General features: G+C 47.8%; 1 protein-coding gene across 1 annotated transcript in view; it reads right to left on the bottom strand.

The window, feature by feature from the left end:
• Window positions 1–17,312, bottom strand: part of CMTM4 (CKLF like MARVEL transmembrane domain containing 4) — a 61,986-nt gene continuing 44,674 nt past the window's right edge. The window contains exons 2-4 of the mRNA XM_032854301.1: window positions 10,147–10,323; window positions 1,847–1,945; window positions 1–270 (exon numbers count right to left, since the gene is read on the bottom strand). Of these exons, the coding sequence (XP_032710192.1) occupies window positions 106–270; window positions 1,847–1,945; window positions 10,147–10,323 (441 nt within the window). The 3' untranslated portion in view covers window positions 1–105. The remainder of the gene's footprint in view (window positions 271–1,846; window positions 1,946–10,146; window positions 10,324–17,312) is intronic.

The raw sequence follows: 17,312 nt of genomic DNA, 5'->3' as shown, positions 1-17,312 counted from the left end.
AGGACAAAATTCAGCTTAATCACAGGAAAATCTGACATGACAAGGAAAAGAAAACTTGGTTGGAAGGGTGGGCACGAGGATGAGAGGGAGGAGGGCCCCTGGGGCTCATGTGTCCAGGCGCTGAATCTCAGGGCGACCGTCCACGTCTCTGGACTCCGTGCGGGCCCGGATGTAGTCACTGGCGCTCTGCTGGTGGACACTGACTCTCCATTTCTGCACAGCCAGGAACGTGTTCACCGCATACACGGCAGTTGCCAAGAAGCCAAATATCTACAAAACACGGGCACGGTTAGTCCTCGGACCATTAGCCGTCGACGGGGTGTCCGGGCAGGACCCGCCCCGAGCGGCTCTTGTTGACCTGAGCCGTCCCCACAATGCCCAGACCCACTGTCATCTGGCTGTCAGACGATGGCCAAGAGTGTAGTTAATCATGATGCCCAGAAAGTCCTGCCTGACCAGAAGACAGACAGCCTGAGGTTTTCTCTTCAAGTATTTTGGATCTATGAAACACACACACACACACACAATTCACAGAAGTGCCTCTTTTTCGTGGCCACTGGTCTCAGGTAAGAAAGTACAATGTAGCCAAAATACCAAACAGAGAGAAAATGAGTGTCAAGCCACAATGCTTGACGTCCCAAACTGTGTCCCCCAAGCCTCTGCCTGTTGCCCAGATGCCTTCCCCTGGACAGCCCCAGGTGGGCAGCTCCTCCGAGAGCAGCAGCAGAATTTTAATGATTTCCTAATGACGGATCAACCTACCGAGTGACACTTAGGTGAACAGCTTGTTCCGTGTTTTTTTACAAACCTTTCGAACTCCCCTTCACATCACGAAAGTGCTGCCTGTTCATTATAAATACAGAACAACACAGAAATGCAAAGCACAGAGAATCAAAGTCTTAACATGATCTGCTTCCTACCCTGCCTGCAAAGGCATTCTACCTTGAAGAGCAAAAAAAAATGTCATCTGACTGCTAAATGGCATTAAGACTGCCCTCTCCTTCATTAAGAGCCCCACACAGACAGATCAGGCTCTTAAAAGCAACAACACTAACAGACACCCAGGGCTCTGTTGTGAACTGACAAAATAAGTGATTCTCAAATTTGAGTGTGCACCTGAAGCACCTGGAAGTCTTGTTACAATGTATTTCTGGTTCAGGGGCTCCAGGAAAGCACAGTCGACTGAGGGTATGATTCCTAGTTCTTAGCTTAGGTCATGATCTCAGGGTCGTGAGATCGAGCCCCGCGTCAGGCTCCATCTGTGCTCAGTGCAGAGTCCGCTTGGGACTCTCACTCCCTCTCCCTCTGCCCCTTCCCACCATGCTCTCTTTCTCAAAGAGATAAATAAATCTTTAAAGTAGGGGGGTTGCATTTCTGATTCAGTAGCTCTGGGGGAGCCTGGGAATGGCCTTTCTTCTTTTTTTTTTTTTAAGATTTTATTTATTTATTTGACATAAGAGATCACAAGTAGGCAGAGAGGCAGGCAGAGAGAGAGGAAGAGAAGCAGGCTCCCCACCAAGCAGAGAGCCTGATGTGGGGCTCAATCCCAGGACCCTGGGATCATGACCTGAGCCAAAAGCAGAGGCTTTAACCCACTGAGCCACCCAGGTGCCCCGGGAATGGCCTTTCTAAAAAGTTCCTTGGTGATGCAGAGGCTGCTGTTCTGGGGACCACACTTTGAGAACCACAGCACTAAAGGAACCAGGACCTCCACTGTCTCAGTAACATCATCATCAGCAAAGAGAAAGCCCAAGAAGAACAAGCAGGACACATGCTAGGGGACAGAGGAGAGCCCGTCACAGTGTGTATGAATTGGCCTGTGTTTTCACCAGCCGAGTGCACTTACCACAGCAGCGATTTCTGCCCCAGTTTGGTGGTTTAAAGCAGCCAGTACGGTCGAAGCGATAAAGAAAAAGAAAGTGCTGAGTCCAGTGTTGACCAAATCCTAAAGAAAAAATAAAGTCACTTGAAAAGAATTTTTTCATGCTTTGCCCTGAAAGCAATGGAAGGATTTTCAAAATAAGAAGCACAACATCCAGCCTCTCTGATGGTTCCGCAGTTTAGTCCTAAAGGCCCAGGGGTGCTGGCCCCATGGAGGGAGGCAGAGATGGGACCGGTGTACGATGTACATCACCTGATAGGTCACCACGGCAAAATTCATGTTTTAACCAACCACACAGTCATTTCTAAGTGAATTTTTCTAGAAACCCAATGGCTAACCCATCAAGGACATGCAGCTTCATTGCCGTTCAGAATTCTGTTGTCATCTTTTTAAAAAAATACGTTCAAAACACCTTGGCATGGACAACACTCCCCGGGAGTCCAGAATATACCAAAACTGGCGATATACCCCCCAACGTGCCCTCGTTCATGTGTGACATTCCGAGCACACTGTTTTCCAACCTAGACAACACACTCAGCCGGACCTCATGCTCTTGCTTACACAGTCTTTCAAGGCTCTGTGTGGCTAAAACCCAGAGGATTTTCTCCTAAGCTCTCCGAAAAGCAAAGGAGGTTACACATCCAATGCTTCCAAGATTGAACTCTTTTCTTAGTTGTTGAGAGGAACGGAGCACAGCGATTAAGTGTCACAGCCCAACTGGGACCTAACCAGGCACGACGTGGGGTAAGCCACTTCACTTCTTGTGTCTCATGTGAGAACAGCACCCACGCCTCACCGAGTTCTCCTAGGGCCCCCGGGGAGCCACGCAGGGCCCCCAACAGCCTGGACCATGCCAGAGCCCTTCTATCATCTCCACAGAGGAAGAACCCAGAGAACATGGAGAACATGTTAGACTGTTTAAGTGCCCGGGGTGGGGGCCCTCAAGGGCCATCTCCTCTTTCTAAAGATGCACGAAGAACAACGTTCTCATCACGAAGGTACTGAGCATGCGTGGCAGGAAGCCTGGCTCCCTCCTGGCGTGGGCTTCTGCGGGGGCTCACCGTGGGCTGTGAGTACCCACAACTACAAAACTATCCAGAAATGTCGGCCAGCGGGGCCACTTTTAGCTGTGGCCAGTGTTCAGCAAGGGCAGATTTTTCACAAATTCCAACCAGGAAGTGTTTAGTTAGAATGCTCAGTTCTGCATAAGGTGCTGTAAGGGTAACGAAGACTATAAAATGTCCTTTCTGAACCAAAGACTATTCAGAAGTGGGGGGCACGCTTTACGATACAATGCTGAGGTCAGACATCAAACAACATTATATGTACATCAGGGGCGACAACAGAAACATACGTGTGGTCAAGGGCCTACATGCCCTTGCTGGTTCATGCTATTTGTCTATGTGATTTCCACATTTGGAAATTCACTTTAAATATCACGCTAGTGCAGAAAGGTCCAAGTATAAGGACGTTCGTGGTAGAGCTTAAAATAGCAAAAAAAAAAAAAAAAAAAAAAAAAATCGGAAGCGAAGAAAATGCTCACGAACTGGGGATTTGTGAAATAAAATGGTTTCGCCACAATGGAACACTATGTGGTCATTAAAAATAATGATGCAGTTGTACGTTTAGCATGGAATATACCTAAGATAGTTTAAGTGAAAAAGTGTGATTCTGATGGCTCCATTCTCCCTGCTTCACACATCACTACGTAATGCCAATGGGAAAGCTAGTCTACCTGGTCTGGAAGGTTGTTACACCAAGTAATACAAGTGGTTATCCCAATGGGTTCTATCCTGTAGGACTTTTTGACAGCTTTACTGAGATGTAACTCATAGGCCACATACTATGCCCAATTAAAATGCACAATTCAGTCACCACGATCGCATTTTAGAACATTGTCAGCACTCCAAGAAGAAACTCATCAGCAGGCAGTTTTCCATTCCCTCCCCTAATCCTAGGCAACCACTACTCACCTGCTTTCTCTCTCTGTGTTTTCCTGTTCTAGATACTTCATATAAATAGAATTATATATTATGTGGTCTTTTGTGACTGGCTTCTTCCACTCAGGAGGACGGTTCTAAGGATCACTCCTGCTGGATCACGGATCAACACTTCTCTCCCTTCCGTGAGTAGGCCATATTCCATCATACGGATACACCATGTTTTTATCTACCTTCTTGTCCGTCTTTGGACACATGAGTTATTTCTACTTTCCGGTTATTTTGAATGACCCTTGTGTGAACTTACAAGGTTTTGGGGAGATGTATGTTTTCACTGGCCTTGGATCATCACATGATTTTATTTTTTTATTACCTGCATCTTCCAGCTTTTCTGTAACAGACACTGCTCGGGACAGCTTAAAAGACTTAAAAGTGGAATATTGCGGTTGTGGGTCAGCATCAACTACTGGAGTTCCTTGTCCGTGAAACAAAAATCAAGGTTTGCAGGTTCATCCTTCACATTGGGGGAACCCACAGACATGCCCTCTGACTGGGCTTTGGGGGCGGTTTAGTCAACAATGGTGACCCATATTTTTTTTAAATATAGAAGTAACATTTTATTTAATATTTATTTATTTATTTATTTATTTTTTAAGTAGGCTCCACACTCAACATGGAGCTTGAACTCACAACCCTGAGATTAAGAGTCAATGCAGTCTACCTACTAAGCTAGCTGGGTGCCCCCTAAAAGTAATAATTCTTGATATCTACCTTCACCAGCTCCATTTTAATGTACTCCTCAATACACGCTTTCATTTAATTCTCACATCAAGCCTATGCAGTAGATATTCCCATTTTACAGGAATGGGCTGAGTCTTTCAGGAGTTCAGAAACTTGACCAATGAGGTGATCCATTTTTTTAGTGCAATTTTTTTTTAATGCTTTTACTGGGACGTGTACTCTCTCAGCCACATGCTTTCCAGTTTGACCCAGCCATCCCCACTCCCTATCGTCTCACACCTCCCACCACTTTATGCTTCCGGTCTGGCCCCTAGAACACCCAAGGGTGCAGACCGTCCTTGTGCTAGGAGATGAAGAGGAAATCCACCCTCCCAAACACAGGCTCCCAGGTGTCTCCTTCGCTGACACACTGGTAGATACAGGGGTGAGCCTCTCTAACTCCACTAACAGGTCAACAGGATGTGGCCTAGAGGGTATGAACCCAAGGCCTACTGGCCATATCTGGCCCACAGATGGGTCTGACATGCACAGCATTCCAACAAATTTGAACACTCCAACATCTAAACACCAGAAGACTGCACATAAAAACTAACCTCTTAAAGAAAAAGAGAAAAAGAAAAAAAAAAAAAAGAAAAAGAAAAAAAGAAGCTTCTAGCTGTTCTTGAAAAGCTGTTCCAGAGACGCCCGGAAGCAACGACACAGCGGGGACTGGGAAGGAGAGCCACCTGCCCCATTGCCCCATCTCCGGCCCATCTGCTCAGGTGCCCAGCCCTGGCAGGCCCACCGTCTCCAACCCCATCTCCATTCCAGAGAATGGGCCATCCAGCAACGTGCCCTCCCCATCCGTCCACACTCTGGGCCCAGTGGGTACCCACACAGCTTTCAAGGCCCAGCCGGCGGCAACTGGCTTCTTCTTTGAACATTCCCCTGCTGACACCCACTCCAGGCTTCTGCCCCAAGGCATGTACTACCTCTTTGCCTCTGTTCCACCAGGCCTTACACAAAACTGGATCTCACGAAGCACACTGACCAAGGGGCGAGCAGCTTGCATCGACCCACCCCATGCTTTTGGTTCCCAAATCCCAGCCCAAAGCAGGTGTCCAACAGATGTCTGCTGGACTGGCCACAGGTGAGACAGCTGTAAACAGGCTCAGGCCCCAGGCTTTCACTGCAGTTGCCCCCAAACCACGAGGATCTATGGCTGGCTCTGGTGTCAGCTCTACACATGGATGCAAATGGTCAATGACTTTAACTCAATCATGCCTGTGTAATGACATCTCCACGAAAAGCCCCAAACCACGGTGTGCGGGGAGCTTCTGAGCTGGTGCTGCACCCCCACCCCATAAGGACAGAAGCTCCAGAATGCTGAGACTCTTCTGGACCCTGCCCTACACATACACATCCCTTCCATCTGCCTGCTCCTGAGTTGTACCCTTTTTGGCAAACCAGTGAGCCTAAGTACAGCACTCCTCCCAAGTTCTGTAAATTGTTCTACAGAATTACAAACCCCAGGAGGCAAATCTGCACTCGATGCAGGTTCCCCGGGAGCCCCATTTGTGGCAGGTGTCTGAGCAGGGGCAGTCTCCAACTGGGCCCTTCTCCCGGGGGTCTGTGCCAACTGCAGATGTTAGCGTCGGAACGGAGCTGAATTTTCGGACACCTTGTTAGTGTCAAGAGAATTAGAGATCTGCTTGGTGTGGAAATACTACACAGATTCAGTTGTCAGAAAAAAAAAAAAAAAGACCTATATTTGGTGTGAAAAGGGGTGTCAGGAAACATTATACCACGAGTCATGGCCAAGGCCTTGGGGCTCTGCAGGTGGCCCCTCTGGGTGATTCAGACTGTCCCCACTCAACAGCCAACCTGGGTTCTTGATCGTGCAAGGTCTGTGGGGTGAGCAGGGGCCACCGAGGCACTGAGGAAGAAGAGCCAGGACAGTCTGGTGTCACGGCAGGCAAGAGGAGAGAGTGCAGCAGGAAGGACACAGAACATTCCAGGGCAGTTCTGCTCGCACTGTTCAGTGGAGGGGGTGGGGGGTGGGGGTACGGAGACAGGGGAACAGCCAAGGGATCCAGGATCATGGAGGCCCCAGTGATCCCGACCAGAGGACTTTCAAGGATGTCAGGTGTCTCTCTTAACCCAGGTGGTTGCTCCACAGCCTGTATCAGTCTTCATTCAACGGTACATTTTAGCGTGTTTTCTGAGTGAGCTGTATTTGACAGTAAGAGGTGAGAAAACAGAGATGGGAAGGAGGGAATAGAGCACAGACCTCCCTCCTTGTTAGAAGTTCGGAGAAGCAGTCTATGACAGGACTCAGCGAGCTGGCTAAGGAGAGCGGGAGCCCCTAGCCGGCTTTCAGTAGCAGGCGGGGATGGAAGAGAGGGGTGGCCGGAGGGAGGAGGGCTGGGCACTAATTAAGGTAAACACGGGTGGGACACAAAGGTGTATGAGCCCCTAATATACAGAGAAAAACAAGTATCACCAGGTAAGTCCCACAGATTCATCAAAATCAAGCAAATCCAGAGCTAACAGAATCTTTCTGCTTGCATCAAATAATTCTTATATAAAATATATACTTTGCAGCTTCCTCCTTATTTACCATTTTCCATGAATATTTTTGTGTCAACAAAGGCTCCTGAAATCACCATTTTTCTAACTCTATACCAATCACACCCTGTTTCACTCATTAGCCATAACTGGCTCTATGAGGACAAAATATTCCCACCACCTTGTTAGAGAAAAAACACGGTCCAGGCCAACCCTCTGTAGCGACTCAGTGAGTTGTGTCCAGCCCTGAAGAACTCACTTTTTTCTCCCCTCCCAGAGAACAGATGACCTGAGCTCCCCTGAGTAAGTACACTTCCTCAAGTTCATGTACTCGTGCACTCTTCTGTTGAATAAGCATACACCTTCATCTGCTCCAAAAGGGTAGAAATTCTGGAAAGGATCCCAGAGGACTGAAAGTGTTCTCAAGTGACCATATCACACATAGGTGTGTGCCCTACCCAATGCTGTCCAGGAGAAGAGCATGTACGTGAACTTCCTAGTGAAAAAGATGCACATCAGTATGACCCAACATGTGGTAGCCACCAAGAGGGAAAAGCCCTTCATGTTTAAAACAGAAAAATCGGAATTCTAGCAAGCTCACTAAGGAGGTATTTCTGGGGATAATGGCCAGTAGGAATTAGTTATTAAGCTGCAGTATGAAATCTTTTAACAGATTTATAGCTGTCAAATCAGCAGATAAGACTGAATGAGGGGGGTGCTTGGGGGGGCTCAGTGGGTTAAAGCCTCTGCCTTCAGCTCAGGTCATGATCTCAGGGTCCTGGGATCAAGCCCCGCATCGGGCTCTCTGCTCAGCACAGAGCCTGCTTCCCTCTCTCTCTCTCTGCCTGCCTCTCTGCCTACTTGTGATCTCTCTCTCTCTCTGTCAAATAAATAAAATCTTTAAAAAAAAAAAAAAAAAAGACTGAATGAGGGAGTGAAGCCAAACCTGGTAGAAGTCGCAGGGGAAACGTGGTTGGTAGGAGACCAGGGCCCCTTGCCTGCAGTCATATTAATTTCTCTCAGAATGGCAGCTGCGTACACAGGCTTGAGGTCCCTTATACGCACGGTCTCATTTCATTCTTAAAACAACCCTATAAAACAGTGTCGTCTCTACTTTACCAACGGTGGCCTTCAATATGGGGCTCTAAGCGGAGTCCGCTTGGGTTTCCCTCTCTTGCTCTCTCTGCCCTTTTCACCCTACCCCTTGCACGCACACTTTCTCTCTCTCAAATAAATAAATAAAATCTTTAAAAAAAAAAAATGGTGAGGGGCCCCTGGGTGGCTCAGTCGTTAAGCGTCTGCCTTCGGCTCAGGTCATGATCCCAAGGTCCTGGAATCGAGCCCCGAATCGTGCTCCCTGTTTGGCAGGAAGCCTGCTTTTCCCTCTCCCACCTCCCCCTACTTATATTACTTCTCTTGCTATGTCTCTCTGTCAAATAAATAAATAAAACCTTAAAAAAAAAATAGTTGATGGGCGCCTGGGTGGCTCAGTGGGTTAAAGCCTCTGCCTTTGGCTCAGGTCATGATCTCAGGGTCCTGGGATGGAGTCCTGCATTGGGCTCTGCTCAGCGGAGAACCTGCTTCCTCCTCTCTCTCTCTCTCTCTGCCTGCCTCCCTGCCTACTTGTGATCTCTGTCTGTCAAATAAACAAATAAAATCTTTAAAAAAAAAAAAAAAAAAGTAGGTGACTCACACCCCCCCCAAAAAAAAAAGTTGAGATGGTAAAACCTGTCACAAAACCAGGACAAAACCAGCTGAGTTTTCATCTGACACCAGCTTTTCTAGTTCAGCTCTGCTTTTCTTCTCCCTCCTAGAAGCTCGACCACCACACAGAATATTCTGTGGGAAGACCCTCTCCTCTCCATAGGCCACAGGATCACCATGGGAGGGGCCCTCTCAGGCAGGGTGACCAGCCCCACCTCCTCCCAGGCTCCCTTCCCACAGTGCTGCACACACCCAGCACAAGGCAGCAGAAGGGGAGCTCACACAAGGGTAGGTATCTGCAGCGCCCTGCTCTGCTGCTGCCACCATGTGCCCTCTCGGGGTTGGGGCCCCACAGGGCTCTCCTCCCAAAGGCACATGTGAGGCAGGTGATGGTGCTTTCCTGTGATTCTCTGACTGATTCCCTTTGAGGCCTTGCACATGCTTGTTTGCAAAGAAACATCAAGAAAACCAAAGTTATGCCACTGCCTTTGGCTCAGGTCATGATCCCAGGGTCCTGCCATCAAGTCCCACAGCATCGGGTTTCCCCTGCTCTGCAGGGAGCCTGCTTCTCCCTCTCCTTCTGCCTGCCATTCCCCCTGCTTGCGCGGGCTCGCTCGTGCGCTCTCTCTCTCTCTCTCTCTCTCAAATAAATAAAATCTTTAAAGGAAAGAAAGAAAGAAGACCAAGCGCTACTAAGTTTCCATTCTCACTGAGCAGGATAAGGAAAAGTAACACAAGACCAGCCTGGGCGTGACCAGCCAGGAGCAGCTGGGGCAGGCCTGAAGGCGAGGCTGTCAAAGGGGGTTAAGAACCCAAACCCCTGAGGGCTCAGGCTTCCACTCAAAACTCTGATCAAAGCACAGAACCCTCCGTGTCCTCCCAGTTGTCTTTGAATTTAATACTAATCCTAGGCTTTGCACGTCACGGGCATATTCATTCGTATTTTCAATTCTTCCCAAATCAATGCTTTTGTAAATGGCTTTTGGGTCCAGTGTGAAAAATATACAAACGTATTAATTCCATTTTTTTCTTTCCAGGTTCTGCAAATATCAACATTACCAATCTGCTCAGAGGAGCATAAAACTGAAACGACATCTTCCAAGGGGGCAAATAATTGCTATACGACGGCTCTACTGTTGGTGAACAGTCAACTTACTTTACAGTTTTACTCAACCCAGTGGAGAAAGTCAAACTCTCACAGCTGCATGCCAGTAAACCCAGTATCAAAGAAACGGGCACCAAACAAGATGGCAGAGAGATTCCGGGCTGCCCTTGGAGCTGGGCAGCACCCGGTCCTTTCAGGGTCAGAGCGCGCTGGGGGCTTGTACTCACGGTCAGGTTCCAGTTGATCTGGGGGATCCTCATGTGGAGGTTCAGACTGAACAGGATTAGCAAGACTCCCGTCACCACAAATGCGCTACAGCTCACAAACTCAAAAAAGTAGAGGCCTTCACACGGGGAGCACTCCATGATGGTCTCTATGCAGATGAACGCAATCAGGGCCAAGATCTAGGAAGAAAATTGGAAACACACACACGTGTGTATATTTAGTACCCGTCCGTGGACATATGTGCCTGCCACATTTAAATAAAACCCCACCGCCACCGCCATATGCGGCCAGTAGTCCTCAGGGGACGGCAGTACCGCTGTCAGGAACAGGACCTGATGAAATTCTTACGTAACAACAGGTATGGCGACCTTCGCGAAGGGATCAAGTCCTAATGTGGACACCTCCGCCCCGCTGTGGTCCCCGGCCACTGTCCGGGGGTGGCTCGGGCCCCGCGAGGAAACAGAATGGCTCTGCCATGTGTTCAGTGCTTCCTCCGCCACCAGTAAGTGGTCGCGGCCGACACACGTTTCTCATTTCGAGTCCCTACCACAATCATGCTGATGCCAAGAGGGCAGGGTCCAAATGGTGTCTGTTTATGCCATCTGCAGCTACCCTGGGGGTTCAGGCAGAGGTCAAGAAGGTGGTCGGGGACCCCGGAGGGCTTTAAAACAGGAAGGGATGCGAATTATCCCCTCTTCTCCCAATTATAAGCGCCTAAAGGCGAGGCCCACCTAATTCATTCACAAGCTATGCTTTTTAAAGGCGATCACTGGGCTTGGCCATTACAAAGTCAGAACGACAGCTTATAAAAATGCTGAAAAATTGGGGTGCCTGGGTGGCTCAGTCAGTTGGGTGGCTGCCTTCAGCTCAGGTCATGATCCCAGCATCCTGGGATGGGGCCCCATATGGGGCGCCTTGCTCAGCGGGGAGCCTGCTTCTCCCTCTCCCTGCCTGCATGCCACTCCCCCTGCTTGTGCTCTCTCTCTCTATATATATATCTCTGTGTCAAATAAATAAAATCTTAAAAAAAAAAATGTTGAAAAATCTACCAATAATGGCACCAATTTCTTCCTGAAGGACCAAAGTAACATCCAGCAATATGTCCTAAGAGCTTGGAGATCATAGTCAAACAGGTATCGGTGGAAATCACCATGTGAGCTTTTTTTTTTTTAAAGATTTTTTAAATTTATTTGACAGACAGAGAGCACTAGTAGGCAGAGAGGCAGGCAGAGAGAGAGGGGGAAGCAGGCTCCCTACCGAGCAGAGAGCCCAATGAGGGACTTGATCCCAGGATCCCGGGATCACAACCTGAGCCGAGGGCAGCAGCCGAGCCCACTGAGCCACCCAGGAGCCCCACCATGTGAGCTTTTAAAGAAAGATTTCAGGAGAAGGAGGCGGCCCAAAGGCTCAGTGGATGGCCCAGGGAGCAATGAAAGGTCAGGTGATCTTGCACCAAAAACCAGATTGATCTTGGGCTCCTGGCCTCTACTCTAGCACTTCTCCAACCAAGTACCTTGCAGCCCACCACATGTCCAGCCTGGGTCAGAACATGAGGCGACCCCCACTGCAAAGGTCCAGGACGTGTAGGCAGGCAGCTCTATTGGGCCCAGATCTGTCTTCAGAGCCAGCAACATTGGCATCACCAGAGAGCCGGCTAGAAGTACAGAATTTCTGCCTCTCCTCCTTGATCTATGCAGTCAGAGTGACAAGATCCCCAGATGACTGAAGTGTGGGGAACACAATGCAAGGGCTGTTCTGTGGCCCTTCTCTGCCTCCTGGAGTCCCACGCATGCCTTTCGGGGCGCTACTCAATGCCACCTCCTCACCATGCCTTCCCTGATTGTCTCTCCCCCTGCCAGACATTATTTGATTCCACCCTCTCCCAGGAAAGCGTGTTCATCTGTGACTGCATTCTACCCTTTTTTTATACTTGACATTATGCGTCCCTCTGCCTCCTGAGCTTTCTGAGGACAGGGCCCAGCCCATCTCTCTCCACCCGAGGTACCAAGTGCAGTTACTTGCACACCGTCAACAAACAGGGTGGGGGGTGGGCTTGGCAGGATCTCCCCGAAAGAGGTAGGACAGGGCAGCTCCGCTCTATCGATTATCCATATTTGTGCCCAGCAATCATAAAAGACACGTCTCCTATCAATTTGTGGTTCACAGTGTAAGTCAGCATATTAAGAGACAGGAGTCTTTAAGCACATGCTTTGTCCTTTTCCTAATGGCTCTTTTAATTTTCTATAGAATCAGGGACCTGAATTCTCCATCTGAATTACATGCTTGACTTGCAATCAATTCACAAAGAAGTAGTTCATATAAGGGAAACTCCTAAACTTTTTCTTCCCCCTGTAATTGGATCTAGTAATCTTGGGCAAGAAATAACACACTGTACTGATGAGTTACAAATGTTTCTGGTATGCTAACTTCAACCATATTTGTGTGGGAAGGTAACACCTACAGTCTTAAATATTAAAATAAAAACAGTTTCAAGAATATGCAAATCTAACGGGCCACTCATGCAGCAGCAGTGAACAAAACAGAAATCTGCTCTCTAGCTCATAGTCTAAGAAGAAGCTTTCAAAAATGAAATCAGGGATGCCAGGCGGTATGAAATACAAAGGGGAAGAAAATCAAAGTTGGGAAGAAGAATGCAATGTAACTAGGGCAAAGGTGTTTGAAGTTTTAGGGAGTGACTTGGAAGGCCTCACAGGAGAAGGCTCTAGATTTATTACTAAAGTTCATTACAGTCTATTAGAAAGGTTATTCACGTGGAAGAGAACTTCAACTGCCTCCATTCTGACCTCAGTCTGTTATCTGATTGAGTTCTTTCAAGCTTATCTCTCCACTCAGGAAAAACACCCTGCAGGCAAGGCATTCTGGGCTAGAAACCGAAACTACCCCCTCAAGCAACAGGGACTGCCCTGAGCCAGCAAAAACCCGGTGGGGTTGACCCCAAGACAGTCATGCACCTGACCTTTCCCGCCGACCGGCTTATACCTACAACCTCTGCCCCATATTTTCCTTACCTAAGCCCAGAAGCATTTTCAGCGCTTAAGAGATGGCTCTGAGATGTCTGTCTTCCCGGTGTCCCCCTCACGGGAATGAATTCCTTTCTAGTTTCACCACACTGTCTCTCTCTGCCTTTGGATTTTGTCCGTGGCCAGTAGCCGAACCTGGTCTGTGTGGAACCCCTGGAGCCAGGGGCTCTGGCACCCAGGTTATGAAAGGATGTAACTGAACAGCGAATGGATAGGCAAGGCAAGGTCCACAAGGGTCTGGGCAGCGGTCCAGTCCTGTGTTCAAGTTTTTATAGCACTCAGTCTGTAGCCCTCTTCCCCCTCCCAGAGATGAGTGCAGCTGACACCTCCAACTCTCTAATCTCATGGCTGGTTCCCTGGCGGCCAGCGCCCAGCCCCTAGGTCCGTCCCCTCATTACCACAAACTCGGATGTGGGTTGAAAGCGGGTTGCTGAGAATATCAAAAGACACCTCCTATCATGTAGAAAATTCAAGGGTTTTAGGAGCTCCACACTAGAAACAAGATGAAGAACACGTATACACAATACCACAAGTATTCAAATGCAGACAGAGATATGGACAGATCGGCGCCCACACACAACTATGCTTGTAATAATTTCATCAGTCCCCCTTTTTTTTTAATTTTTTTTTTTTTAATTTGACAGAGATCACAGGTAGGCAGAGAGGCAGGCAGAGAGAGAGAGGAAGGAAAGCAGGCTCCTTGCTGAACAGAGAGCCCGATGCGGGGCTCGATCCCAGGACCCTGGGATCATGACCTGAGCCGAAAGCAGAGGCTTTAACCCACTGAGCCCCCCAGGGGCCCCTCATCAGTCCCCTTTTGATAGGTATTTTGGTGGCCTCTAATATTCTAATAAATAGAACACTTTTTTGCCTGCTTTCTGGCACAGCAAATGTCCAATTTTCCTCCAGCACAGTGAAGTCTAACAATCATTGCTAAAATAAAAGCTACCTATTGACCCACAAGAAGAAAATAAGGGCTCAAAATTATACGGGACGCCAACAACTTCAAAGGAACCAAGGAATGAAAAGTCATTCAAGTTCTAACAGTTCTGCAGCAGACAAATGCCACAATGTGAAACAGCACAGAGATGTTCAAAGAGATGCAAATAAGCAACAGTTACTGCATTTGCCAACTGGAGGATCCTGCCCATCCTTGGACAGAGCCCTTTCCATGGGGCACTGACTAGCTGACCAGGAGTATTTTCACAGTTGGTAAGTGAGCTGGGATTCAAAGGTTGTCAGGTTTCCACCACTGCCGCAAATTATGATTGACAACATCAAAAAGCATGAAGGGAGGGAGAAAAAGACTTGGGCTGATTAAGTTACTATTAAATTTTAAAAAAATTTCAGGGGTGCTTGAGTGGCTGAGTTGTTTAAGCATCTGCCTTCGGCTCAGGTCAGGATCCCAGGGTCCGGGGATCAAGTCCCGCTTTGGGCTCCCTGCTCAGCAGGGAGCCTGCTGCTCCCTCCACCGCCGCTCCCTGTTTGTGCTCTTTTTCTCTGACAAAGAAAAAAATTCTTTTTTTTTTTTAAAGTTTTATTTATTTATATGACAGAGACACAGTGAGAGAGGGAACACAAGCAGGGCAAGTGGGAGGGAGGAAGCAGGCTTCCCACTAAGCAGGGAGCCCAAGGTGGGGCTTGATTCCAGGACCCTAGGATCAACGACCTGAGCTGAAGACAGATGCTTAACAACTGAGCCACCCAAGTGCCCCAAGAAATAAATTCTTAAAAAAAAAAAAAAGTATACAGAATCAATCTGAAATGTCAATGTACACCAGGAACAATTCAAACTTCAGACTGCCACTATTTTGCATCGCGCACAACACCATTATACAATCCGTGTGCTCTTACGCCACATACATTAACTTATAGACAAGTGTGTCACACTTTATCACTAGCACATTTGTTCAGTCTGTTTCAGTGCGTGGGAGGCAGTTTTATGTGGGGACATGGAGGGGAGGCCTTCCAATGTCAGTTCAAGGTTTGTCAGATACCATCTGACAGGGACGCAGGGCTTGTGATCTCCCATACACAAGGACTGTGCTCTGTCCTACTGCTGTAGGCTTTTGCCGCACAGACCCTGGGATTCTGATCAGTTCTATTTTTTGTGATTTCCACCCAAAACAGAGAAAATGTACAGTGTGTTTATAACTGCATATTCCGCATTACTGAATAGAATCCTGATCTATCTTGTGGGTTTTAGGGCCCGTTTCTTCTCCATGATGTCAGCTCGGAGCCTATCTGAAAGCCATTCCTGCAGCAGGAAGGCTACAGTAACTAGCTAGGGGTGGATGTGACAGAGGGACCAAATGTAACCTCTCTCTCACTCGGCTTCCAATGAGCCAAATCCCCGTAACGCCCACTGTTACTCCATCACCACCCGCCCAGAGGAGTTGTGATTAGAAACCAGAGCGGCAAATGTGGAGTTCTGGGGCATAAACTCCACCAGGGTGAGCATATATCTGCCTGGGGAATATCTCACAGCACAAATGTCCAACCCCACAGTGTGCCTGGAAGCCCGAGAACGGGACATCCTGGTAACAGTGCTGTTCCTTACTGGGGCCCTCCAGAACGGTCTTAACACCTGACACTCCCACCAGTAGAAACATGGGGTTTCAGGAAATTTTTTAAAGATTTTTTTTAAGTTGTATTCATCCATTGGACAGAGAGCATAAGAGAGCACAAGCAGGGGGAGCAGCAGGTAGAGGGAGATGTTAGGTCTGTTTGTTGCTGCAGCATAACACAACTCATACTGACTAGAAAAGGTGCCGTGGCACACTGTAAAATTTCACAACGTATCTTAGGAGGTATCTAGTATGAAACTGCAAATCGGGGTGCCTGGGTGGCTCAAATGGTTGAGTGTCTGCCTCTGATTCGGGTCATTGTCTCAGGGTCCCAGGAGCAAGTCCTGCATCCGGCTCCTTGCTCCTTGGGGAGCTTGCTTCCCCCTCTGCCTCTGTCTGTCTCTCATTAATAAATAAATAAAATCTTAAAAAAAAAAAAAACTGCAAATTTTACAGAATGAATATGTCACTCACTCTTCAAGACACCAGATCCAAATTGTTTTACAAACTCTTACCAGATTGTCAAGGTTAAGATACAGAGATATGGGGCACCTGGGTGGCTCAGTGGGTTAAAGCCTCTGCCTTTGGCTCAGGTCATGATCCCCGGGTCCTGGGATCGAGCCCCGCATCAGGCTCTCTGCTCAGTGGGGAGCCTGCTTCCTCCTCTCTCTCTCTGCCTGCCTCTCCACCTACTTGTGATCTGTCAAATACATAAATAAATAAAATCTTTAAGATATAGAGATATGGACCATGTTATTTATACTTTTAAAACAAAAGAATAAAATATGCGGAATTTTATTTCAGGAATGCATCTATGTGATAGGACTGTGGATAAGTTTTTTGTTTTTTGGGGTTTTTTTTGTTTGTTTTTTTGGTAGGCTTCTTTTATTTTCCAAAATGTTTACAATGAGTATATGTGCTTCTTAAAAAAAAAAAAAAATTCAATATTCTCTCCATCAACACTTTTTGAAGCACTCAGGTTTATTTATTTTTTTTTTTTAAAGATTTTATTTATTTATTTGACAGAGAGAGATCACGAGTAGGCAGAGAGGCAGTCAGAGAGAGAGGAGGAAGCAGACTCCCTGCCGAGCAGAGAACCCGATGCGGGGCTCGATCCCAGGACCCTGAGATCATGACCTGAGCCGAAAGCAGAGGCTTAACCCACTGAGCCACTCAGGCGTCCCAGCACTCAGGTTTATTATGAGTTAAACGTTAGTGACCTCCAAGAATCAATCCTTATTTGTTTTGAAACCATTCATGAATATTTTACAATGACATTAAAAGCTCTAATGGAAAATGAGAGTCATCCTGCAAGCCCATGTTGGTCCCATTTCTTTATCAGAAGAGTTCATCATTTCTAAAGCCTTCTTGAGAGCACATCCCCACAGCCCAGCCGCCACTGCACTCTAAGTGCAAGCTGTGGGCACAGAACAGCCTAGAGGCCAGCATGTAACAACTCTGACTCAAGTAATGGCAGGGACCCCCCCCCCCCGGAAGGAACAGAGACCCTAAAATCTGTGAAGACATTTTCGAAGATTAAGCAAAATCCTAACCTTCTTT

Source organism: Lontra canadensis, unplaced genomic scaffold, assembly GCF_010015895.1.
Source record: "Lontra canadensis isolate GAN:19392208 unplaced genomic scaffold, GSC_riverotter_1.0 scaffold8, whole genome shotgun sequence".
NCBI lineage: Eukaryota > Metazoa > Chordata > Mammalia > Carnivora > Mustelidae > Lontra > Lontra canadensis.
The sequence above is the reverse complement of the archived record's forward strand: the minus strand, read 5'-3'. Positions and strand labels throughout refer to the sequence as shown.